Here is a 25,913-nt window from a genome sequence, read left to right on the forward strand (position 1 = left end):
TAGGGGCCATTGTGTACGGCAACCTGTGCTTGAGATATCTCCGCGGCTGTCTCAAAATGGGATCTTCGCCAACATGAAAACCCTGAGACCCACGATGTACAGGGTCAAAGTATTGTCGCGTAATATTCACAGCACGTTAGGATTCCTACAGACCCACAATCAAAGATCATTCAAAAGACTGCAGTTCATTTGGAACACTCGTACCACTCGCTAGCGGGCTCCAGATTTGAAATCTTTCCAAACAACGAGCTTTATCCCAAATCTAGAACCATCACTTGGCTAAACCAGTGCGCTTACCTTGAAAAGTAATCGATCCGTCTAGAAAAATGGAGCCCGTTTCACATTCTGACGTGATTTTTATCGCCTTCTAAGGCTTTGCACCAAGCTTTTTTTTTTCCTTGGCCGCTATTGCTGTGTTTCCGCTTGTGGCAACTCCACGTTTGTTAGGAAAGTTTGTACATTCTTTCTTTGGAAGAAATTCTGCTAAATCATCGAAAGAGGAAGAACTGGGAGGCAGAAGCAAACGACATTACATCTGTGTCACTGAGTCCACCTCTGCCGCTTATTTCTTCCTATTTCAATGTTCTAGTGACTTTCTTCAGATATATAACATGGTGTTTTGTAGCCCTATAAACAACTCTGAGTTTAGAGGCAATACAATAGCTTCTCTCATCCCTTCTGCGTCATGATTACAGGCACTGTCTACACTTGAACAACTATATCTTGAAAAGAAGACATGGATAGTAGGAGTACTAGCTTTGCGCCTATCAGGATTCTGAGCTTTTCAGCTACACACTCTAATCTCCGCTTGCAGAGTCAAAATTATACAAAACGAAGTGAACATCAGTTTAAAACACAGACTGCCCTTATGGGGACCAATCGTGTTAGGACCAATCGAAAACTTATTTCCCCTTGATGTCACAGGCTGCCTGCATGAAGAAATTGCGCCGAAATGATTGGAAACGCCGGGAGAAAATAATATGTTCATTTTTCTATTTTAGAACTTATTTAGAGTCCCTTGAAAAAAATACAGCTTAGCTGTACCTTTTGACTTATGGACCGACACTTTAAGTTACGCTGTTGCAACTCCGCCTCATGAAGCGTGGTGCGTTTCCTTCAAAACGATTGATTGATTGATATGTGGTTTAACGTCCTAAAACCACCAGACGGCGTAGTGGAGGGCTCCGGAATTTTTGACAACCTGGGGTTCTTTAAATTGCACCCAAATCTGAGCACACGGGCCTACAACATTTTCGCTTTCATCGGAATTGCAGCCGCCGCAGCCGTTCCTAGCGAGTGTTCAATGATGGAACATTTCATGTTTCCGCTCTATGCAACATTTACTTACGCAAACCTGCCCAAAAATGCAAATAAAATACTGTACAATATTTGGTTCACGTACAAAATTCATTTGCCTAGTTTTGTTATACTTTTGTGCATGTGTTGAGGCAGTTAAGGCCTTCACTAAAAAGCAGTACTTCAGAGTGCAACAATGTGCGACCACTTGCCCAACTCGCTTTTTATATCGTGCCAAAAGACAACAACATTTCTTTGAACACCTCAAACGTGAAAAAAGGCTTGCCGTTCGCAGTCGCAGATCCACCCATGCGTTTCCTAAGCATACGTATTTATTGTGTTTTTGTTTTTATGCCTTTCCTTGCTGTCGACAAGTGAGCGAAACGTTTTCGCGTGATGTATGAGAAAGTTATGCAGTACGATTGTGCCTTTCAGGATTCACAGGCTCTCGGTCTGCCTCCTTATCTTTCTTTCTCGATGACGGAACGCAGCTCTATAAGCCGCGCCTGTCTGAATCACAGAACATGGCGGCAATTATTTCTTTCTTTCGGGTATTACTGGCTACGCGCCCAGCGTTTCGATGACGAGCACCTTTAGCTATTCACGTGCAAAGCGCACGCGTTAGAGGGTTGTTTTGGCACACCCGGACCTTTCCGCCCTCGGTATTATAAGTGTTTCGTTCATATGAACGCGAGATCTGATAACGGGTCCTCAGACGACGCGACCTTGTTGAGCACGCTCGTACGAGAACGGAGCGTCTGGCATTAACTACGAGTGCGGTTATAACTGAGGAAGGGGCAAAGGCGGGAGGGAATCGTACCAGGCAGAAACTATGGGGTTCTCTGGGAATCGGTATTGCGTTAGTTCGTAAAATGCTTGAATCAGTCAAGGTCACACAACGCTAAGCTCCAAAATACGGAGATAAAAACATCCTTGAGTATAAAGTATGGTACATAGCAGACGGGAACGCTGCCTGTGCTCAATTAGATGAAAGTTGCGCAGATGGAGGGTAGTGAAGAAGGGCTCGGCGTTCTCACTCCTAATTTAATGGTGGCCTCGGGTAGTTTAAAACCTTTCTTACGTATGCCGGCCTCTTCTTGTGCTTTGACGCAACCATGTCGTTTCAGAGGAAGCGTGGGCTTGGTGCGCCACGGTTTCTTTATGGAGAAAGGTTATCGCGGGCCCCGCAGGCTTTAATGTCTCCAGATATCTGGAACATAGTCGTTCCTTTTCCGGGGGACGGCCCGAATGAAAGATACTACGTACTTAGCAATCGATATTGGTGGCCGCTTCAAGCTCGCATAGAAAAGTGTCTTCGTAGCCGCCATTGTGACCTCCAACAAAAGTACAATTCACACGAGGAATTATAAGAGTTGGTACATAGTTTAACACACATGCGTAAATAAAGGCGCCTTGAATGCAATAACATGTTTCATCTAGTCATAAACAAGGGCCGACGGACATAACATCCGCAATATGCTTGCTTGTGTTTAAAGTTACTTTACATCTGTCTTGGTTTAGAAAGAAGTAACATAAATATGCTTTACTTACACCCGCTACTGGTTTCGGTTCGGCTCAGTGCCTCACTTGCCATGGTGACATTAACAGCCTTCCCTAAGCGAAGACTCAAAGTGGTTTCATGCTGCCATGTTTATCTCGGCCACTATGAGTAACATGCAAGCGATGTTGTGGTTTTTAATGCGAAGCATTTTTTAGTTAACCGAAATCACTTTGACCATTTCCGTCTCATTATCTAGTCCTTTACGTCTTTGAGCTGTCATGGTCGCCTCAATTACTTGGCACCTCCCAAACGTCGCCTGGGAGGGTTCTGGAAAGCATATTCTGGAAAGAACTAAAGCGTCTGCGTGGGTTCATTAACGATCAACGAACAATAAAACATTTGGTGCAGCGAACACCCATGTCTCCCCAAAAGTGTATGGCAAACCTGACACAAAGGTCAAGACATGCTGTGGCATAGGCCTTGAAACAATCTTTCAGAGTCACGTGTGACGGGCACCCAAATATCACGGTCCTTGTAAATCACGTATGCGACACAGATTTATGATTCGCTTTCTCTGTCAACTGAGGAACATTGTCAAGACACATTGTAAGTAATAACGCAATAGCACTACAGACCCCGTAAAAAAAATCTGGTGGCGGCATCATTGGTAAGGGCGGTGAGCATAAAATTTCAAAAAAAATGCAAATACAAAAAACCACTACTCGAGCAGGAACCCAATCGAATTCTGCGTATCAGTCAAGTGTTTAACAACAAGTGAGCACAACTGCTAGGAATTGATTATAAAAATCCGCCTTACACAGGTGCCTTATCACTGCAATGACATTTGTGTTTTCTGTGTTAACTGTCAGATTTCGTAACTACGCAATAAACCATACCTATGTGCCCCTATGACCCGGAAAGCTGTACTTGGGGAAGACTTGTTGCCGGGCCAAGGTGGTCGTCACCATTGGGGATACGTATTAAATCAACTAGTAATTAAACGGTATAGAAATGAGTAGATGAGAAACACTTCTTCAGCATAGTCTAAAAACGCTGCCGATAGATAGTAGAAACTCCTGAGCACACGTGGGGCAAACATAATCGTGGGCTACGCAGCCTTGAGCTCTATTTGCAGAATTTATTCGGAAAGTCAGCTAGAAATCTCTCTTTCTTCTCTTTAAAATGATTCCACCTACCCAGAGAGCTTAGACATAGGCCCAAATTTACGGTAACTAGATTACCTAAGAATCGTAAGCTGAATAGTTACCGCAGCCACCGCGAAAGGCCATCGCTTGCAAGCGCACACACACGCGATCCTAATCCATGTGGGCCGCGTGTTCACACACAAACAAAAAATAAATTGACCACTATCAAAATACGCGTGTGACGTAACTTCCTTCTCTTGTGCAATCCCATCCTGCTTAACTTCCAGCGCACTCATCGGTACGAGCAAAATGAAAGCAGTTATAGCGTCCTACAAATCTCTACTTCCACACGCCCTTGATGGTTTGCGTTTGCTTGGGGAGGCAAGGAACTCATTTACCGTAGCCATTTCATAGTTTTTTTTTCGTAAAAGTTTACTCGTTTCCGGGACAATACATAAACGATCGGTAGTTGTGGCGTACATATCATCACCACAAAGCGTGCCATTTGTTTCGGCACGATTGACGTTTTTGATCTAACTTGAGGGCCAACATTACGCCGGACCATAGGCTACCTTTTAGGCACCAGTGTATCTAACGTTCTCGGTGAGCCTACAATGGGCTCACTGCTCCACTTCGAAGACTTTGATGCCATTAGCACACAAGTGTCATTGTGTGCGAGCGGGATCATTGGCTTCGAAGTCGACGAGTGAGCCCATTGCAGTCTTACTGAGAACTTTGGCGACAGCACTAGGCTCAAAAGAAAAAAAGTAAGGAGGAGCAAAGTATATAGAGAAGGGTATTTTAAACAAACGTGATTTCTGGGGGAAGGACGAAAAATGGAGCGTGTTCTTGTGTTCCCCACGACAAAATCTTTGATATTTACTGCTTTATCCGCCCCCACCAACCTATACCTTGACTTTGAAGATATATTTTATGAAGTGGCATTTCAAATAGACGAATTCACCGTACAGATGCTTCGAGCTAAAATATTTCAGTGTCTCCGCAAATTCTGAACCTCTGCTAAACCAAGAAAACTGAGTTTTTTGTTTACTAATGATGAATTTTTTACAATATGAAAAGTATAAACCGGTGGAATTTTGTGCAATTTACCCAACAGCTACTTGATAATTTGTTCACTATATATCAATTACCGCAATGTGTAGCATCAGACGCATTTTTTTCTTTCAGGAGTTGGATGTCTGAGCATTTCATCGTCTTTCTTTTGGACCAAATAAATGTATTTTCTCTGTCGTCCTGCTGCCCATCATTAGCACCAAGACTAACTTTTCGTGGCACGCCTTCCGTACAATATGCCCTGAAAGACGCAGTCATCAAACCTAAGCTGCGATGCGTAGCGAAGCTATAGTAGTATGAATGGAAGTATAACCAACAATGGCTCCCTATTTACAGGTGTTCAACATTGAAAGAGCTGGTTCGTTGTACTTTGTGCATAAGGGAACATAGCGGTCTCCTCTCTTGTGTCGTTTTTCGATGCGTCATTTTTGGTGTGTTTACGTACCTTGCTCACAAATTCAAACCGGACAATTTAGGGCTAAATAGCGCTGGCACTGTTATTTCCAGCTTATGTCGGCGTCACTTCGGCTCCAACGAGTAGATGCGGGCAAAATTTATCTTTAGCGGAAATATTTGTCACGACATGGCATGACTACTTGTGGAAATTGAACGTACACCAGTCGTGAAACTTAAAATTTGAATGTGGCGTTACCATTCGTTAGATATGTACATGACGATTGCATGTAAAATACTCAACGTCACCGTTGTGCTCATGTTCGCACCTTCATGCATTTTCAGAAGCTAAGTATTTGTGGTGTGAATTTGTATGGGCCCGTACTTTTCTGATTTTCTTTCTTCTTAAGCACCCAAACCTCTAGTGTTCTTTATGAAACACTGCTTTTGAAGCAGAAATGTCACGGTGCGCTTCATTTGGAATTAAATAGGCAAACGTAACTCGTCCTTTCACAGGAAATCAAAAGTAACCAGTATGGCTAAGTGCGTTTCTTTTACCACGAACATTTAGTTATCACGACGTGCCACCTAAGAAACAATCAGATTTATTAAGCGCCGCTTCCTCTTGGCTCATCACGCCACGTGCCCACATCGTCAACGCTGAAAAGCCGAAAAGTACACTAGCGAATGACAACTTGTAGGCCTCTTGACACTCCTTGCCGAACTCTTGTCAGGCAATTCTGAACACTCCTTCGCATCACCGGGCAGCTGGCGAACGTGCTTGCCGAAGCAGGCTCAACAGGGTTCGTGCTGAGCCTACAATATGCGGGCGCTAACCAAAGCGCTATCCTCGCACTGACGCCTTCCGAGCCTGGGAAAGATACTACGCTTCTGGATGCGTGCGGAAACTACAAAGCGTTCTACTTTCGAGCAGTGCAATTCTTAAAGCGAAGGTCCCGCTGACGTCCTCACTGCAAGCGCGACCTTGCTACCACTTTTGCTGTACGCCTTCTCGCAACGAAGAGCGTCCAGCACGATTTCGGTCGGTGCCACTTAAGCGAATCGATTTTTCTTCTGATCCCAAATCCGGTTACTCGATCAAAAGCTCACAGCGCGCATACAAAGCTGCTGGAAGATGTTCAAGAAAGCCACCTTGCGGCTACTTCTGTGCAACTCTCAAGTGTAGTTCATATTATTTATTACCTGAACGATTCATCGATAAAATCAATCATACAATATACACACCCGATGGAAAGAGGGTGGCTTCCATCTCCATGCCAGTAAAACACCGTCAAAAGACATAGGACAATTGTGTTATTAGTAAATGCCTTGTTCGTTACAAGTGTTGTAATATAATTGGCTCCTACGTACTATTCGAATCTCGACACAAAGACTTGCATGGGGTTATAACAAAATGTTCTCTCAATAAATGACCTGTGACCACCATTTTTTTTCATATTAGAAAAATATAACTTAATTCACCCTGGCTTTATAAAGGCGACGATACATTTTTTTTTCAAGAAAGTATCAAAATCTGAGATTCCTTGGACAGGCCAGTGTGTAAAAGCCAGGTACTCTGCAGATGTTAAGGCGTAGGCTTTTTGAAGAAATCACCTCGTAAGAAGTGAACCGCACTTCTGAGATTATGCATTTTATGACAGACCCGTTTAGCTTTATAGCGCAATTTTGCGCTTTTCAGTCACGAAAACACTTTCCTTCATTTCAAAATTCAAAGAAAAGACTAAAGCCTGTCTGTCTCTATATAGATCCAAAAATTAAGTAGTTACACGTACCTTGAAAAGAGGGCTTGATATTTGAAGGTAGAGTAATTTTTATTTTGAAAAAGTTGAACTGACCACTTGGGCTTCGAGAGCTAGCTTCTTGGCAGCCAAAAGACACATGATTGCTCGATGACGCGATTTGCCATATACGGTAGCATTAGTTTGTTCCTGGTTTTCCCGTAGCAAGTGCTACGCGGGGAAAATACTAGAATGATTTATGAAATCTGTATGCTCCCATTTTCATAAGCCAAGATTAGTAGCTGCCTCAAAATTTGTGGACCAACGTGTCCTACGAGATCTTAGAACGTCGCCCCACTTATCAGGTGTAAAAGTATCATGTAATTGTGGCTCAGCCAAACATAACTCGGCCTTTATTAGCGAATAACCTAAATCACAAAGTGTTCATTCGACGAGGGGTTAAGGGTTATGCATATCTCAGTTACTGCTTCTTTCGTGCACTATAAGAAGGTTTTGGGCTACTAAAACTGTGAGCATTACGCACCGCAACACGGTATCACTATGGGGAAACTGTTCTGCAGCATTAGAGTAGTGCTGTTAAAGCGTCACCATCATCATCACTGACATCATCATCATCAAGTCCTCATCATCATCAGCCTGACTACGTCCGCTGTAGGATAAAGGCCTCTCCCACGTTTCGTCACTCAACTCGGTCCTGTGCTTGCTGCTACTACTTAATACGCGCAAACTTCCTCATCTCATCTGCTCACCTAACTTTCTGTCTCCCCTTCACAAACTTACCTTGTCTTGAAATCCACAGCATTATACAAGAACTTAGACTGCTATTTTATTACTGTTCCCATATTGGCATTAATCTAGCTCTCTTCAATTTCGTGTGAGCTGTTGCGTGATTTTCAATACGATTGCGAAGATAATAAAACTGAGTCACATTCACTGCACTTTTTCGCATTCAACCTTGTGCAGCGTATGTTGGTATTCAGCATGTGGGGCTCCCCACCAGATTTCTGCTCCGACGCACCTCTGCGCGCACATAGAGCCATTTCGTGGGCTATCTGTAAATGTGAAATATTCACAGGATGAATACTCAGTGACGATGAGCTCACATTTATTGAAGATGTAGGCGTAACTGAAGGAGAGACTACGCACAGCCCGTGCCTACACTCACGCGTAAACATACGTGGCCCGTTTGCTTGTTCGCTTACACTGGTGTATGAGCGGAGACTCACGCACAAATAATTCTTATACGTACAGCCGGTGATGTCACACATACGTAGTTTTAACATCCATCCTGGGAGATTTGTCGAAATGGAAAACGTTTCGTGACACCCGACAAAGGCTGGCACAAAGACCCCTTCCAAACAACATCTTTCGATCCTATACTGACGCTTTTATACATCATTGAAGCAGGTATAGCTCTAAACAGCCTCGTTGTTGAAATGCCGACTTCACTTACCTGATGAATAAAAATGGAATTTGTTTTAATTTCTTCAGTAGGATTCATTCTGTTTTTAGCTTTTGTTACTTCTTAGTTATTCTCCTCACAGTGAATGTCTTCTAATAAGAGGCATCTTATATAAAAGTTTTGGCCTATGGCATGAAGCTCACCCAGTATACTTGAGTTTGTTCAATCACCCCTATGCTGAGGTGACACTGAACTGGACCAGTGAGAAGGAAAAAAAAACATACAGTGGCTGTAAGGCGGCATTTAGTGAAAATTCTTGGCTGGTGACTGCAAAAAAATGTTAGCGTATTTCACATTCTTGTACTGCATTTTACGTACTTCTTCTTCTCCTCTTTCTGCCCTATTACCCCATCGCGTTAGTGCAGGGTAGTAACCCGTGTGATACTATTCTGCTTGACCTCCCTCTTTTTTTTTTATTTGATTGTCTATCTCTCAATCTTTTGCTTCGTAGCTTTATGCAGCTCTCAGAGACACTTTGGTGCTCTCCCAAAGAAAAGTACGTACGGCTCAAAACATTTCTCGTATTAAGAATAAAGCTGTCTATAGATATAAGAGAGCAAAGCGCATTCGTAATATGTACTCAAGGCGCGTGCGCGCCACTCGAATTAGACAAGCTCCACGAGTACTCACTAGTCCGCACAAAAACAAAAAAAAGATGTCCTCCACCAGGAAACACTTATGTGCTAGAAATATCGAACGTATCTTACTACTCGTCACCTGTCCATTCAAATTGACGAACCAAACGTAGGGACAGAAAGCCTCGATTGATATATTTGGACGCACTAGCCAATGATGTTTATGAAAGAGTGATAAAAGTGATAAACACTAGGGCTGAGCATTAGCCACGCACTCGTGTGCTTGAGCATTGATGTTTTCTCAACATAACTGTCACATTTTCGAGCTGTCTTTTGTCAGCGACCAGGATGCCTTACTACCCTCCCGTAATGAATTACGTATTTCATTATGAAAAAATGCCCCGCCACGAAAGTCTAGTGGCTAAGGTACTCGGCTGCTGACCCGCAGGTCGCGGGATCAAATCCCGGCTGTGGCGGCTGCATTTCCGATGGAGGCGGAAATGTTGTAGGCCCGTGTACTCAGATTTGGGTGCACGTAAAGAACCCCAGGTGGTCGAAATTTCCGGAGCCCTCCACTACGGCGTCTCTCATAATCATATGGTGGTTTGGGGACGTGAAACCCCGCAAATCATCATCATTATGAAAGGTCTATTTTTAGGGGCGAAGCTCTTTATAGCGGCACCCGTTCGTTTCGCGTCGCGTCCTGTCGTAGTATGTAACCAGTCTTACGCTTTGACCTGCAAGGTGGTGCCGGTGGCAAATTTTTGACCTCCAAGGTGGTTCCGGTGAGAGATTTCTTCTGTGCGTTGTTGAACAATAAAAGATAGTGCTCAATGCACATGGTAATGGCTGCTAAGGGGGAATGAGAGACAGGAGCATTCGGCCTTCAGGTAACGCGCACGCTGTGATCCCGATTAGCAGCTATTGGCATGTACATTGAGCACGATCTGACAAGAAAGGGTTGCTACGTTATACTCGCTTGGTGTAACCTCCTTGGTTTTAGAAAGGTTTAGCGAGCGTTGGGCCGCATAGCCATGAATACAGTGAACTAGTATATACCATGAACTCTAGGTGGTTGAAGGTAGGAAGTAAACCCGAAGCGCAAGCCGTAAGTAAGTGTGCATGTGCCACCTCCCGTTTAGTCTTTGAAATGTCCGCTGGATGGCGGTGCTTCTATATGGAGAATATATGAAGAAAAAATGCGAGATGGTGGTACTTGGAGTGCTGAATAGATTGACGAACGGACACACAGACAGATGCATGGATGGACGCGTGAATGGACGCAGACGCGGATGCATGGACGAACACAGGGACAGACGCACGTACGGACGGGTGGATGGACGCATGGACGGTCACACAGACGTACGCATGGACGGACGGAAGCAAGAACGAATGGACGGACGAATGCTTCGCCCCACTCCCCATCATTCACTCCGTGGATATGCTGCCATTTTTTTGTTTGTTCTGAACTCTAAAAAATTACCTTGAGCATTCCTTGATGACAGCCGTCCAACACCGACTACGAAAGATGCTTACAGCTCTTCTGTAGTCGAGTCCATATACTCTGCATAGTTCACTGTTTGTTCTAAAAACGCTTCTCTCCCCTGAAGACACAGAAGGTTCATGCGGCTATTTTGTAGAATATAGAACATTGTGCTGTTTGAAGTGGGGATAACGTAACTTTTATTTTCACCTAAATATTATTAAGCTTGATTTGAAGGACGCCTTTGCACTCACCTACAACAGAGTAAATAGAGCTCTTTGGCAGAGTACACATAGTAAGCATCACCTTAATGTTTTAGGAACCACAAGCATGAGGTAAATGTGATGGCTCGCCTATACTACAGCACATTGCACTATATGTAGTGTGTGTTATTTCAGAAAAAATTTCTGAACTTCTTATCAAGCATGTTAATTTATCGTCGGCAGTGAGGTCGTTATGAGGGCTACAAAATGTCGTGTTTTTATCCCGTCATTATGATATGGCACCAACATGACGGGACAGACTGCCACAACTTGTGATGGCGTAAGCACATAACATCGCTTTGTGAAAGGTGGGCAACTCTGGGAAAACTTGTTTAACCACGCAAACTGAAAACAAGATTCAGGCGCAATACGTTGTCGCTCCTGCTAACCTTGCGAAGGCATCGCTTTTTTTTAGTACAGTGCTATGATATTCCAATAAAGTAACACTAACGTAAACAATGGCCGCTGTACCTACTTAAGTCGAGGCTTTGAATAAAAGCGTTGTACAGTTCTTCAACTCTCCTTTGCGTATACAACTTAAACGGCACATGTGAGCTGCAGAGATAAGAAAGGGACCCCTTATTAAATAAAAATGAAACGTTTATGGTGGCAACTTGAAAGTGTACGTTAAACTTTACACTTTCAATATCAGTTTGGCCTCTAATTACGGCATAAAAACAAAACAAAAATGTTTAAAAACAACTGAAGCTTGAAGTCAAGATAATTAATCAAATATGCATTGCCACGGGAGTCAGAGCTCCATTAAGTGGATATCCCTTTGCCATTTATCAAGGCTCACGATTGTATTCAATATTACGAGATCAGAAAAATGTTGAACTCCTTTCGATATCAGAGAGAATGGCGTCATTACAAAATACGACTTAATGTTGTTCGTTATTAAGGCAAGTGATGGCCATCATTATGAAGTCCACTTGATCCAAGCCACAGCTCGCAAGTGCCGTCAATAGCGTGAAAGCTTAGAAGCGGGACGGTATAAGAAAATCGTTACATGCTGCAATCAAAGCAAGCCAAGCAATGATTAAAGTAGATGCTGTACTGTTATAGTTGAAAAGCAACGCTTCAGTAATTTCAGCGTAAGTTTGTCACAAAATAGCAAGCATATTTTCTATAGGTGAGGCTGCATGTGTTAGTAAAAGTTTCTAACAATCCGTATGACAATTAACCAGCCCTGCCGATGTTGATTGAAGCCTATCAAGAGTATTTTTTTCGCAGTGTGTTATTAAATTGCATAGCATGAGTCAGAAAATTTTCTTCAAAAGATGTCACTCACAGAGTTACCTCGCATACCGTATTGTATTAAGAGTTAGGTTTTCTCGCCAGATTTTTTATAGCTTTATTATACATAATGCCGGGCAATCGTAAGGCGGTTAGTATTCCGGCCTGACACGAGCCCTATAGCACGCAACAAAAGGGTTCAAAAGTCTCGAGCACGGGAAGGACAATTAATAGTCTCGTTCCCAGAGCCACCAATCTTTAATTACTAAAATTTTCTTTTGCTTTACCAGAAACCCATTCCTCTTGTCTCCTTGCACACTCACGGACAGCCACGGCCTTCTTGGCAGGCATAGCCTTTCGTCGACGTCCTTGCCAGTAACACTGGTGACGCACTGCAATAATTTTTGTATATCAGCCTTTTAAACTCGAGATCCGCCATTGGCGATTGAGTGTATCCTGCTGGAGCCAGGCCGTGTCTCGGTACACCGACGTGCTCGCCATTCACGATTGGAGCGTGTCCGCACTACTGATTTCGCATGCGGCGAAGCACTGCTTTAAGGCCGTACCAGGCCTTTCTCTCTTTTAGCACCGGCAGCACACACGAGAAGTGAGCAGGCATTGTCGCGACAAGAGAGAACCATGCCTCTCACACCCTTGGAGAAGGCGTTACGCAACTCACAAATGAGCTACAAATGCCCTTCTCGCAAGCGATTGAATCTCGCAGCTACACCTTTGTCTCGTAGAGCCGATGTGTTCGTTGAACATAAAAAGATACGCATCGAATTCCGCTAACATTCGCAGTGAATAACTGAATGCATTGGTGAAATGTACTTATTTATTGCTTTTTCATTGTATTCTATGAAGCAGAAGGTGGACTTTCTCCAAGTGAGAAATTAGAGTATCACATTTCTGTATACATAACCATTTATATGTTAACGAGAGACATGACGTATTTACCTTTCAAAAAAGGTGAGCGCGAGAATTATCAATGAAACATTAATATCTATATGCACAGTGGCACTTGCATCACACGCTTTTGGTGTTTGATCTGCACCGCGCACCGCCTAAGTAATAGCGGACCGTTTACAGCGCAAGGCGTGATTCTCCTCCACGTAGTGACGCCACATGTGACGCTCTTTTAGTGCACTTTGAGCACCCCTCTTCACTGCGCACGCTACGAGCCAGCGTCAATGAAGTTACTGTAGCAAACATTTAGGTCACCACATGTTCCGTTTCAGGGGCGAAGCACCTTATTGTCTTAGCATGTCGGCATGTGATGTGATCCTCACAGTCCATCGTAAAAATATATGCCCCACAAAATTTGAATAATTCCCACTATACGATACCGATATTGGCTATGTCGGTAGAAAGAAAAGACTGTGGATAATCAATTAAGGCTCATCGTTACTGTTGAAACCTTAATAAAGTTCTTTGCCTGCCTGCCTACTGTTGAAACCATTATGTTCTGATTAGCAGCTGTATCACAATCACTAATGATATTTGCCGCAGTGCTCACTTTCTTTAAAACCGGAGACACAAAAGCGCACCTCTAGGCTAAAGTCATGTGCTTGAAGTGCATATCTTGAAGCATGTCTCCAAAGTTATAGTTTCTTAAAAGACTGGCGGCGAGTTTAATACAGAGTAGACACTTCGCTGCGGCAAACATCGGCGTACACTGCATATGCTTCGTCTACACCAGTTTTTATGTAACTGCCGCTGAAACCCCTTTCTCTACATGGTCTTTTATGATCCGAAACCTTTACCCAACTTCCATTCCACTGGTTTGAAGTTTTATAAAAAGTAACTCTCGTATAAAAAAACATTGCTTATTCGTTAGAAATGACATATCAAGCAGTGAGAAAACGTACACGTGTATATGCCACGGAATAAATGGTGCAGCAATGCCCGACCACGTAACGCTGCGATCATGCTGCATTGTCCATAATGGCCCAACAGTGCAACACAGTAGCCTTAAAGTAGATTAGATGAAAAAAAAGGCTTCTTTGATTCAGAGCAGCAGCCCAGAAAATCATTTTTTTATTATGTTTTCATTCATTTCTTGAAGCTACAAAGTAAGGCAAAAGCTAAATTACTGCAAGGAGGAAGGACAAAAACATTATAAATTGCAAATAAGTGGATCAAGTGAATTGTCGCATGTGGTGCCAGGCAAATCGAGGAGGCGATTCTTCAGGCTGATTCAGCTGGCCGCAAGTCCTTGAGTTTAATCGACCTCTACACCCCAGCACATGAGTGGGACTTGGTCTTCCGGCCTTGGACTGCGCGAATAAGCGTCTTACTGGTTCTAGCATAATAGAATACTGCATGCAATAAGTGTCGTTACAGTAGCTACCACTGAGGTTGATGTAGAGGACCAAAAGGACTTACGGCGACCATCTAAAAACGCAGAGACATGCATGTGTGAAGGTGTGGAATTTCTCGTTGAATGAAACCACGTTCTAGAGGTCGGAGCAGAGTGCCATATATTAACCTTAGCCTTGGCGTACGCGCTCTCATCCGTGGACCGGTCTGGCCAGACACTGAGAGATAGTTCTCGCGCCCGGAGGCAGCGCGGGTTGGTGTGTATAAATCGCAATGACCCCCCTCCCCTAAAGTCCTAGGATCATAGATCTTGTTTTATCGTGTTAACAATGCTTCACTGCATGTATAATATGTCAGTGCAGTTTCTGCGTGTGAAAAGCTTTAATGAAGAAATATATTTGAAAAACAACTTCGCAATTTTTGAGCTCCGTTCGGCTCTCGGACTTTTTGCCATGGACCTTTCAAGTTCAACACAACCTTGAAGAATATTTTTTTAGCTTGTTTGGCAGGATCTGACGAGCAAAATCAGCCCACTCGGCAGCTGGTAGGCGCGTTGATGAGGCCACGACAGGCATGTTTCTTTGTACAGGCACACACTTACAAACAGCTCCAAGTATGATGATGACTATCTTTATTTAGAGGAGATATATCCAGAAAACTTCAGCCCTCTCATGATGTGTTACGATCTATGGAACATTGTCAGAAACAAACGTCATCTCAAAACGCTTTTGGCCTCGTCATCATGGCCGGCTGGTCAACGGCTGGGAAAGCCATTGGGTTCGCAGTTCTAACACCAAAATTATCTACCTGCGACGCGGTACCATTGCTCAGGTACAACCTTCTCCCAGAAAGCTCTCACACCAACTCGTTGATCTACAATGGAGGCATAGGTAGAAATTTTTATCGTTGCGAAAACCATATTATTCTAAAGGAGGGCCTGGGCAGGCAGATCTGGCGGAGTGTCATTGTGTGTTCTGTATGCTATTGCAAAACATAAAGAAACATCAGAGGTATTCAATCATACGAGTTGCTAAACTCCCCATGGGCTCCATGTATCGAAGTTCAGACACTACGTTGGCCCATGTGTCGGGAGTGTGCAGATTGTCGCGTCATTTGTCTATCAGCATGCCAGCTATTAAATCGCACTATTTTGTTTTGCGTTCTTGTTCCCAGGTGACGCGACAGCCAGCTAATTCTTTCAAATTCGGGCCCAATGCGTGTCGGGGTTACGAAACATGGTTTCGCAACTGGTCTGATCAAGTAACTCGGAAGAAGTATTAGAGGTCGGGGGATGGCATGGGCCTGGTGTGCTACTCCATTACTAACACTGCTCTATGCCTTGAAATTGGGAGGTCCATACTTGATCCAGTCCCGAACGTGATCCTGTTTATGTCGTATCCTTTCTGTGATGAACGATGGCATTGGCCGAAGAGATTAAGTCTACTTGAGCTTCCACAATTGAGGCGATGGAAACACCTTGATTATTAGTGGTGTCTCAACCGGCTGGTCTGCCTTTAGGTGGTTCACCAGAGGTGCAGTTAGCAACGTAGCCTACCACTGAACAGGCGGAGTGGCCACGTTGTTTATGGTACGTTGAATTGTGCGTGCCACTGTGGGTAATGCTCATAATATGGCAGAAGTAGGCGCAAACTGGACCTTGCGCTTTGCCTAGAATAGTATAAACATAGCAAAAAAAAACCGCGCAAAAACATCTGGAAAGAAAATGAGGAGACAGAACAGTAGAGTTTTTGGGCTTTCTTTTACTATATATGTGAAGTAACTCACTCACGATTTAGCCTTAGGGAGTACAAACGTCGATGCATGCGATTATGAAGCGAGGGTTTGGTGAATTCGTGCGTCTGTAATAACCCGCATGTCCCCGACTGATACTTATATAGTGACTTGTCCTTTGGTGAGCTGCTAAGTGTTACCTTGTAGCAAAGTGTGAGAAGTGCACCACACTTGATCATTCTGCCTTTTTGGTACCAATGCTCGGGAGGTTCTACCGTGTCTAGCTACAGCGAGGGACTGATTTTGGGATTGGAGATCACACTGCATTGATGGAAAAACTCATGCACACAATTAGCTACACGATTGCGGGTTCTATACACAAACGTTAGTGTATTAAACGTTTTGCTTATAAACTTGAGAAAACAGTAAACCATAGCTTCTCACCAGATTAGCTGCGCAAATATCATGGGCGAGAACTCAAACGTAAAACCTAAATATCCTTTTTTATTTTGAGGAAGCATATCTTCTGCGATATTCATACTCCCCTCAATGCTGATACCTTATCAATAAACATAATCTAAACATAACCAAACTGAGTACATACCGTCACTTGTTGATCAATGGTTGTTTTTTGCACGACAAGATAGGACAAGAGCGAACCACCGAAACATTCAGGTAAATTTTTTTATTATTATTTAAGGGTCTTCACTACCGTTAAGCAGATCACGCAGACCCAGCAGTTGTTTGGGATCACTCGGATCGAGAAGTTGACCGCGGTCATGAATACTATCAAATTCACTGCACTAAAGGATCAAAAGGTTAGCGTTATTGTACACGAAAGAACCAAGAGCGCACACACTTTTGTGGAATAATGGCCTTATTTGAAGTGATCTTCATATATATAAGCCGTCGTTATTTACAGTTGCGGGCAGCTGAAGCATCCATAGGAAACCTTACCACTTCGAAAGAACGGTTATTTCCTGACTGAGGTCTCCAACATGAGTGTGTGTTGAATTGCGATGGTGAGTGTGTGCGTGCAATGCAAACAATGTATAGCTTAGTATCTTGTTTCTGCGCCGTTTTCGTGTGTCTGAAAGTGCGCTTGTTCGTCTCTACAAACGCTTTATTGTTACTCTACAGAAGGGCAAATCATGCATGACCAAAACGTTCCTTCGAGATTTTCTCTTACGAAATAAAGTGGGGCGTATTGCGAGCCTAAAACATATCTGGCCATATATTGCGTGAATGAATAAATAATTTGAAGACCTGCAGTTTATTTATATTCTCATAAAAGCTTGGTATGTTTTTTGGGGCTAGAATGGCAGGAAGAGGGGCCCTGTCCCGTCACACCCTTCATCGACGATGATGGTGTTGCCTCAAGTGACGATTCGAAGTACTCGGACCCATGGAGTTTCCTAAAATTACCTATACGGGACTCTGCCCCAGTGAACAACCATGAAAATGATGGGTAGTGTGGTAGTGTACGGATTTCCTTAGTCTTTGCACTTTTGGGCGGTGAATCGTACTTGCGGCTTCATTTATTGCTGTACTTCAGTTTTGTTTTGAAGGAAAGAACGAACCTTTTTGAACTTCATGACCCGATCTAAAATGGCAAGCCTAAACGAATATTGTGGCAAAGTGCAAGCGCTGTATATTTGCAGATTTTTTTCATGAGAAAACAGCTCTAAGCCAGACGAACCCACACGAAGCTAGAAGTACGAAGATTCGACAAATCTGTGTACTACCCATCATTTTCATGCTAATTGAAGCGCCATGCGTTGCAGATTCCATAGGAACCAGCGCCAGAGTTTTCTCTAATAAATATTTAGGGAACCTTATAGTTGGAACATGGTAACTTCTTGTACTTGCTGGACCGCCCAAAGCTGGTCGGCAAGCTGGATGTATGGATGGATTGATATGGTTGTACACTTTAAATCGGGCGGTGGCTAACACCACCAAGCCGTAATACTTAGTGAACCAAAAACAAGGTTTATTTTATTTTTCTTTAAATAGTGAGGTTGAGGACTCGTACTTTGCAATGAAGGGTTTAATTTTTACTCCTGCCATGACTTTAGTTACCAATCAGATAACCTCCTTCTGGGTAATTCTACCCGCTTAAAGTCTATTTTGCCCTCCCTGTCCCTAAACTCCAGTGCTTTCAAACACTCTGCACCATCATCCTGAACTATAGAGGGAGGCCCTTAACAGAACATTATCAAGTGTTGGGCGGTTTCCTCCTCTCCACACGCAATGCATACCGTGTCTACCCCGTCGTATTTCGCTCCGATATGTCTTCGTTCGCAATACTCCCGTCCTGGTCTCAAACAGTAAAGAACTACCTCGAGTTTTATCATAGATCCTTTCCTTGGCAATTTCCTGCTTAAAAGTTCGTCGCTGAGGAGTAGCGCCTCCAGCGGCAGTGAAGCTTCCGCAGTCGGTCTGCATCAGTGACGCCAGTGCTCGCGGCGGCCGGCCTCGGAACCTCTCGTGGTAAAAGCAGCGACAATTCGCCTCGGAGTTCGTCTCCGCCTAATATGCGTCACGAAGTGAGCAGCGTACACGACATCCACTAACCCGCTACATCCTTTCAAGAAAAAAAGGTGACTCCAGCTCTGTGTAGAAGTATATTATTATTATGTGGCGTTTTACGTCCACAAAATTATTTTGAGAGATGCCATTGTGGATGGCTCCGGAAATGTTTACCCTCTGATGTTTTACGTGCGCTGACGTCACGCAGCATACGAGCCTCTAACATGTGGCTTCTCGAAATGTGACCTCCGCGGCCAGGATCAAGCCCGCGCACTTCGGGCCAGCAGCAGAGCACCTTATCCACCGATCCACCGAGGCGGACTTCTCCGTAGAAGTCAAGTGTTGAGATCCAAGATCCGTTTGTCGCGTATTGTGTGTCTGGTATCTCTCTGGGGGGGGGAAGCTCCTCTGTGTCTGGTATCTCTCTGGGGAGGGAAGCTCCTCAATGTCGAAAGTTGTACGCTGGCGTTGGCGTTGTTCGCCGAAGCCGAGCTTATAAAGGTACCCACTATACGCCATGACGATGGCGATTGCACTGATGACGATGATGATCACGTCTCGATGTGCCCTACGATGATTTTCGTATGACTAAAAACAATAAACACCTGGGAAACGTGACGAGACCTTGTCTTTGCCGACTTCAGGCTAGATAGGCTAGATTCGATGCGACAACGCAGTGATAATGAAGGCTAAACAAAGTTCACATGACAACACAGCACACAGTTTATGACCAATGAACATTGTACATAACTGTACTTTGCTTTCTCGCTCATTTAAATTCGTGAGTAGTCAGTGTCATAGGTGATCTAGGGTAACGCTAAATTACTCCTCTGATTCACCCATTCATCCTCGTTAACGTCTTGAATCTGCCATGTTTTTTTAATATGTTTTACGAAAAGTTTGCATGAAGATGCAGTGCACTGAACAAAACGTTATTTTTCTCTCGTTTAAAAAGACTAGAATGCGTGTCGAAGACCTCGCTTTTCCAGTGCAGTATAACATAAAACTTTTTTAAAAAAAAATACAAATACAAATCAAAAGCAGTTGCACTTGTATATAGTGCAAAGAGCATATTCCAAGAATGCAATAAGAAAAACAAGGTTCCACAGAACACAGGCTGCAATCAAATATTTCTCAATTTCTTCCTTGACAAATTTCATCCAAACATCACAATCAACATTCGTTGCACTTTTAATATACGTGTAACAACTACACAATTTCATTTGTTTACCCCAGTTAGCATTGCTTTCAGCAAAATGGTGTATTTCTTTTAAATATTTGTTGACAGCATTACGTAAAATACGTTTTCAGTGTGTACTTTATTAGTTTTAACGTGCTACAACAAACAAACAACATACATTTGATTAACTGCTTAAAGAAGTGTTAACAGGAGAGTTTTCGGTCAGTCGTCATAACTATTAACCTAGTGCATTTTTTAATAATAAATTAACAGCTGCTCCAGAGAGTAATAGCTCATGCTGAATATAATAAGTTAACGTGTTGTACACAAGTCCACAGCAGCTCTGGGTCTGCAGCCACACCTTAAACAGTGTGAAACTTTACTTATTACGTCATTATCCAGAGCCCTCCACTACGGCATCTATCATAATCATATGGTGGTTTTGGGACGTTAAACCCCACATATCCATCTATTACGTTTATTTTTTTTAGCATGTGTGTTCTAATAATTGTTTCGGCGTAACCAGGCAACAAGGAATTTCCTGCATTGAAACTTATAAACAGTCCGATATTCAACGCTAACATATTTTTTCATAAATCGCCAGTACTCACGTCAATGCACTTGATGTCAGTATCAGACAGGTTTAAACCAAACACATCGAATAAGCGGAGAAGATGAAAAAAGCCAGCAATTGAATCAAACCGACGGGAAAAAATGGTGGCTCAGATGACAGTAACGGCTTGAACACGTTTTATCACTGCCTTCTAAAACGAATGAAGTGTATCGAGAGATGCCGCGTTGAAAGATGTATTACGAATTTCTCAAGCGCAGTATCTCACGTTTCTCTACACGCTCCGCGAAGTTCACTCCTAATTTCAACAACTCGTTTTTTAGGGGTAAAAGAATTAAAAAATAAAAAGTTATTTTCACCGCTAGTTATGCTCTTGAATCTAGCAGTAAATATGATTCCAAACACGTTTCCACAGTACCGAATTGAACGACACATAGCTTCGTAAACCGGTTGCCGGGAAGTGATTTTAAGTGTGTTGTAACAAATTGAACATAACAACTCTCTCGCTCCTTCTTCACTAACCGTTCGGAATCAACATGCGTGCTTGTAAATAGAAGGGCACAAAACTGAAGAGAACAGAAAAGCATCTGTGCATAACGCAAGGATGAATTCGCACTCTACTTTTCTTTGGGATAAATGACGCCTGAGGGTTCGAATACCTGTCCCCGTTAAAGCGGCTTTAACATTACAACATTGCGCGTAATAACGCCCTTACATTCCTCCCTTTCTCACCTTTGGCTTCGGTGTCTTGCGCAATTGCTTCGGCCTACATTGGGCAGGAAAGGGAAGGTAAAGAATAAAAAGATAACTCAGCTTTAGTGGCACTACCGTTATCATCTCTGCAGAAGGAACTTCCCAAGATTGGAAAAATATTACTCAACAAATTAAGCCCTCCTGCGTCATTTTCGACGCTTAAAACGCTAAGACCACCCTCAACCGGATCTCAGGCTCTAAATGCGCCCGAGGTTAGAATGAAATTCTGATTAACAGCAAAATATATGTTACTGTTCCTTCCCTCACTATCATCACATCCTTTCCGTTTTCTTTCTCACTCCTCCACATTGGGAGTATAAAAAGAAATCGCACTCTGTGCCACTTCAGCAGCTCTTGGTTTGCCAACGGTACTACAGCAGCAACCATGGTAAGCCCTACCTGCCTTCACCTTAGAGCCCGCGACCACTTTAGAGTATTTAAACATAACTTCAGAGCTCGCCTGCACCATGCCCGCTCTTAGCACCAATATATAAAGGCCATATTCATATTTGCCTATTGAGTATGGAGATCACGGCTTCGCATATTTCAGTAATCAACGCATCCGAAATCACCGCAATGATACGCAATATTCAACATTTTGTTTTAAGGCACATCAAGAATAAGCCTAGATATACATAAAAAGGTATAAATCACAAATTCTAGTATACAAACCAGGCTGTACAAACAGTAGAAAAAATATTGCACCCCCTCCGCCTCGTTTAACACGATAGATTACCGACATAGTGCCAACGAACTGGATCAGTTATGGTCTTACTACCCACATGCATCTAGCATACGTTACTTCAAGTAGTCTCTCAACCTACTGCAAACACAAAAGCATGAAAGGTATTCGAACCTTGTTCAGGAAATGTTATGACTCTAGTTCGTCATTCAGCGCGTGCCAAATAAGGTGTGGCAATCTTGTAGCCGTGCACATTGGTCATCTTTTTAAACTGCAACATGCTCTTGCACGTAAGATCTTTTTAAGGTAACTACGCCCGTTTCCCAACGATAATTCAATAAAATTAAGTGTCTTCTCTAATCATTTCCTCTCTGAAACACTCAGATTTGCTCTATAACTGTTAAGGCAGTAATTCCCATGCAAAGTTTTTTCCACAATACAGAGGTTCTGCGTATATCTTTTCCTGTCCGCACACAAAAAAAATAGTTTGGACGCTTGTAAAGATGTGCTTTCCTTCTTATTTTTTAGTGTTTTTATTTCAATGATCAGCACTGTATTTCTTCAAACGTGCTTGCAAAAATATGAAGTTCTGCATTTACTTTTTATACTAGTTTTGCTATTTCTTCTACCTCTATATGTCTTCTATATCTCGGTATGGTATCTAGGGTGTAAGGTCCCAAAACCAACATATGTTTTCGAGAGATGCCGAAGCGGAGGAATTCGGTAATTTCGAGCACCTTGGGTTATTTAACGTGCACCCAAATTAGAGCACACGGACTTTGAGCATTTTTACTTCCATTGAAAATGCAGCTGCAGTAGCCGAGGTGTGATTCCACGACCTCTAGGTCAGCAGCCGAGTGCCTCGGCCACTAGACCACAACGGCAGGGATGTGTTCCATACCTTGAACAACCTGCCTAATGATATTTACTATATTGTATTCTTGTTTTCGATCTTCGATATCTGTCTTGATTTGAGCACTGTAAGTTGTGCTCAATAGTTTCATTAAATCTGCTCAATTTTCAACAAGGTTCACGGAATCACACATCATACTTACCAATGTTCGTAAATCCTTGTAGGTGAGTTGAAAGTGAAAACTTCCCACAATTACTTCTGTGGCTAATACCTATTGAATATAACACAGCATTTCAGTGGCTATAAAAGCAAATAGATATCAATCATCGGCAACCTATATTCATCCCATTCACGCCAAGCAGAATATTTACAAGAGATGTTTATGTCAACTTTTGCTTTTTGTAGTTCCGCGTCTGCGTCGTCCTGGCACTCGCTTCCAGTACTCTGGCTGGATTCATCAATGGTGGCCACAGTCTCTTCGGTGGTGCTGGCCTCGGCAGTGGTGTTGGCCTCGGCAGTGGTGCTGGTCTTGCCAGCTATGGTCTAGGCCATGGAATCGGCTACTCTGGCCTCACCGGCTTTGGTGTCGGCCACGGCCTAGCATATGGACCAGCTGCCAGCTACGCTGTCGCCGCTCCAGCTGTCGCTACCTACGCCGCTGCTCCAGTCGCCACGGTTGCCGCTGCCCCAGCCGTCTCCCGCGTGACCACCTACCAGCCCGCCCGAATTGTCGCCCCGGCCCCAGCCGTCACCACCGTTGCTGCTGCTCCCGCTGTCTCCCGCGTGGCCACCTACCAGCCCGCTCCAGTCGTTGCTGCTGCCCCAGCTGTTTCTCATGTCACCTACCAGGCGGCCCCAGCCGTGACTAAGGTCTACCAGGCTGCTCCAGTTGTCGCTTCTGCCCCAGCTGTGCAACGAGTCACCTACCAGCCTGCTCCAGCTGTCGCTACCTTCACCGCCCCAGCAGTGACCAAGGTCGTCCAGGCTGCCCCCGTTGTTGCCGCTGCCCCAGCTGTCTCCCACGTCACCTACCAGCCTGCCCCAACAGTGACCAAGGTCTACCAGAGTGCTCCAGTTGTGGCTGCCGCCCCAGCTGTTGCTACCGTTGCCGCTGCTCCAGCCGTAACCCACGTCTCTACCATCCAGTCTGCCCCTGTTGTGGCCGCTGCCCCTGTTGTGGCTGCTGCCCCAGCTGTCTCCCGCGTCACCTACCAGCCTGCCCCAACAGTGACTAAGGTCTACCAGAGCGCTCCAGTTGTGGCTGCCGCCCCAGCTGTTGCTACCGTTGCCGCCGCTCCAGCCGTAGCCCACGTCTCTACCATCCAGGCGGCTCCAGCTGTCGCCGCCTATCCCACCCCAGCAGTGACCAAGGTCATCCAGTCTGCACCAGTCGTCGCTGCTGCCCCAGCCGTGACCAAGGTTTTCCACACTGTCCCAGTCGCGGCTGCTGCTCCAGCTGTGGCCACTGTCTCTCACGCTGCCCCAGTTGCTGCTGCCCCAGCCGTGGCTACCGTTCAGGCTGCCCCAGCCGTGGCTACCGTTCAGGCTGCCCCAGCCGTCGCCACTGTTCACGCTGTTCCAGCTGTTGCAACCACCACTGTCCACCAAGCCCCAGCTGTCGCTACTGTCCACACTGTTCCAGCTGTTGCAACCACCACTGTCCACCAAGCCCCAGCCGTTGCCACTGTCGTCCACGCTGTCCCAGCCGTCGCTACTTACCACGCCGCTCCAGTCTTTGGCTACAGCGCTCCCAACTATGGTCTCGGCCACGGCATTGGTGTCTATGGCCTGAACTACGCCTATGGTCTCGGTACTCCTTCCGAATGGAACGCCCTTCTCCGCAGGAAGAAGTGTAAGTATATAAAGTTTGCATCATTGCTGAGTGTTGCGTTTACTGACACTAAACTTGATCGATCATGCGCGTTCCTTTCTTTTTGCAGAAACTGCTCTTTTCTGCTAAGGACGTGGTACGTCGAAGTCAACAAGAAGATTCTCCAGAGCGTGCGCTCAACTGTGCATAGTGTTACATATTGTTGGCAAATAAATGATGCCTCTCGTAAAAAGGAGTTGGTTGTGGTTGTGATTATATAGCTTCGATCGGTGTTGTTTCCGAAATATAATTCTTGAGGGATACGTCTTCTTGAACCATAACATAGATCAATGCGTCTGTCTGCTTAATGCCAATTTTGCGAACGTACTGAAACTAAAGTGCTACAGGCATAGAATAAACTGACAAGCAAAAGCTTCTTTACTACAAGAAACGCCATTGTTGTAGGATCCTACACAGAGGTGCCACACACCTCTTTCCTACGTCTTGTCCAACAAAAAGAAATATGAGGTTGACTGCCCCGTCGACAAGGCAATCACCAGGCTGTTGATTTTCCCATCACTGGTGGTGAGGTGCTGGACCATAACAATACGTTTGTTTCCCCTAAAACTGCTGTCAACTGGAGTAAGGATCCCAAAGAGGTGATTCGAGATTACGTGAATGGCCGACACACACATACACACACGGGCATATATATATATATATATATATATATATATATATATATATATATATATATATATATATATAAGGGAAAGAAGTGTATACCTAAGGGCTAGTTTTTTCGTGTTTTAACACAATATTAATGAGATCTAACAGACAGTAATGCCAAGTAATGTACAGGGGAAGTTATTAGAACCAATGGAATGTAAATAAGGAGAAAGAAAAGTGGATGAAAAAATAACCAGCCATGAGCAGGAATCGAACCTACAACCTTCGAATAACGCGTTCGATGCTCTAACCACTGAGCTACCACAGCGGCCTTCCCTACATCTACTTTTTTGGGTTTATATGTGAATTTAGAAGTAGGAGTGACAGTCAGCGCCATCTATAAGCCAAGCGACGAGTGTGAAAACACTCTTTTTATGCGCATGTTTGGCGTCACGTAGCACGTGAACTTATTATGAGCGGGCAGCTGATTATTAGTCCCTCGTATACAACCTAATGACACCAAGTCTGCCAGTGCGAGACCCTCGTTTAATGAAATAAGGGAAAGAAGTGTATACCTAAGGGCTCGTTTTTCTGTGTTGTAACACAATAATAATGAGATCTAACAGAC

At 44.1% G+C, this 25,913-nt stretch overlaps 1 protein-coding gene across 1 annotated transcript; it reads left to right on the top strand.

Moving 5' to 3' along the window:
* The first annotated feature begins 21,623 nt into the window (after nt 1-21,623).
* On the top strand, nt 21,624-24,869 carry LOC119172523 (uncharacterized). The gene is made up of 3 exons (XM_037423670.2): nt 21,624-21,659; nt 23,212-24,658; nt 24,747-24,869. Coding segments are annotated over exons 1-3 (1,452 nt in total). The 5' UTR covers nt 21,624-21,656; the 3' UTR covers nt 24,749-24,869.
* Nucleotides 24,870-25,913: the final 1,044 nt, after the last annotated feature.

This window comes from Rhipicephalus microplus, chromosome 3, assembly GCF_043290135.1.
Source record: "Rhipicephalus microplus isolate Deutch F79 chromosome 3, USDA_Rmic, whole genome shotgun sequence".
Taxonomy (NCBI): domain Eukaryota; kingdom Metazoa; phylum Arthropoda; class Arachnida; order Ixodida; family Ixodidae; genus Rhipicephalus; species Rhipicephalus microplus.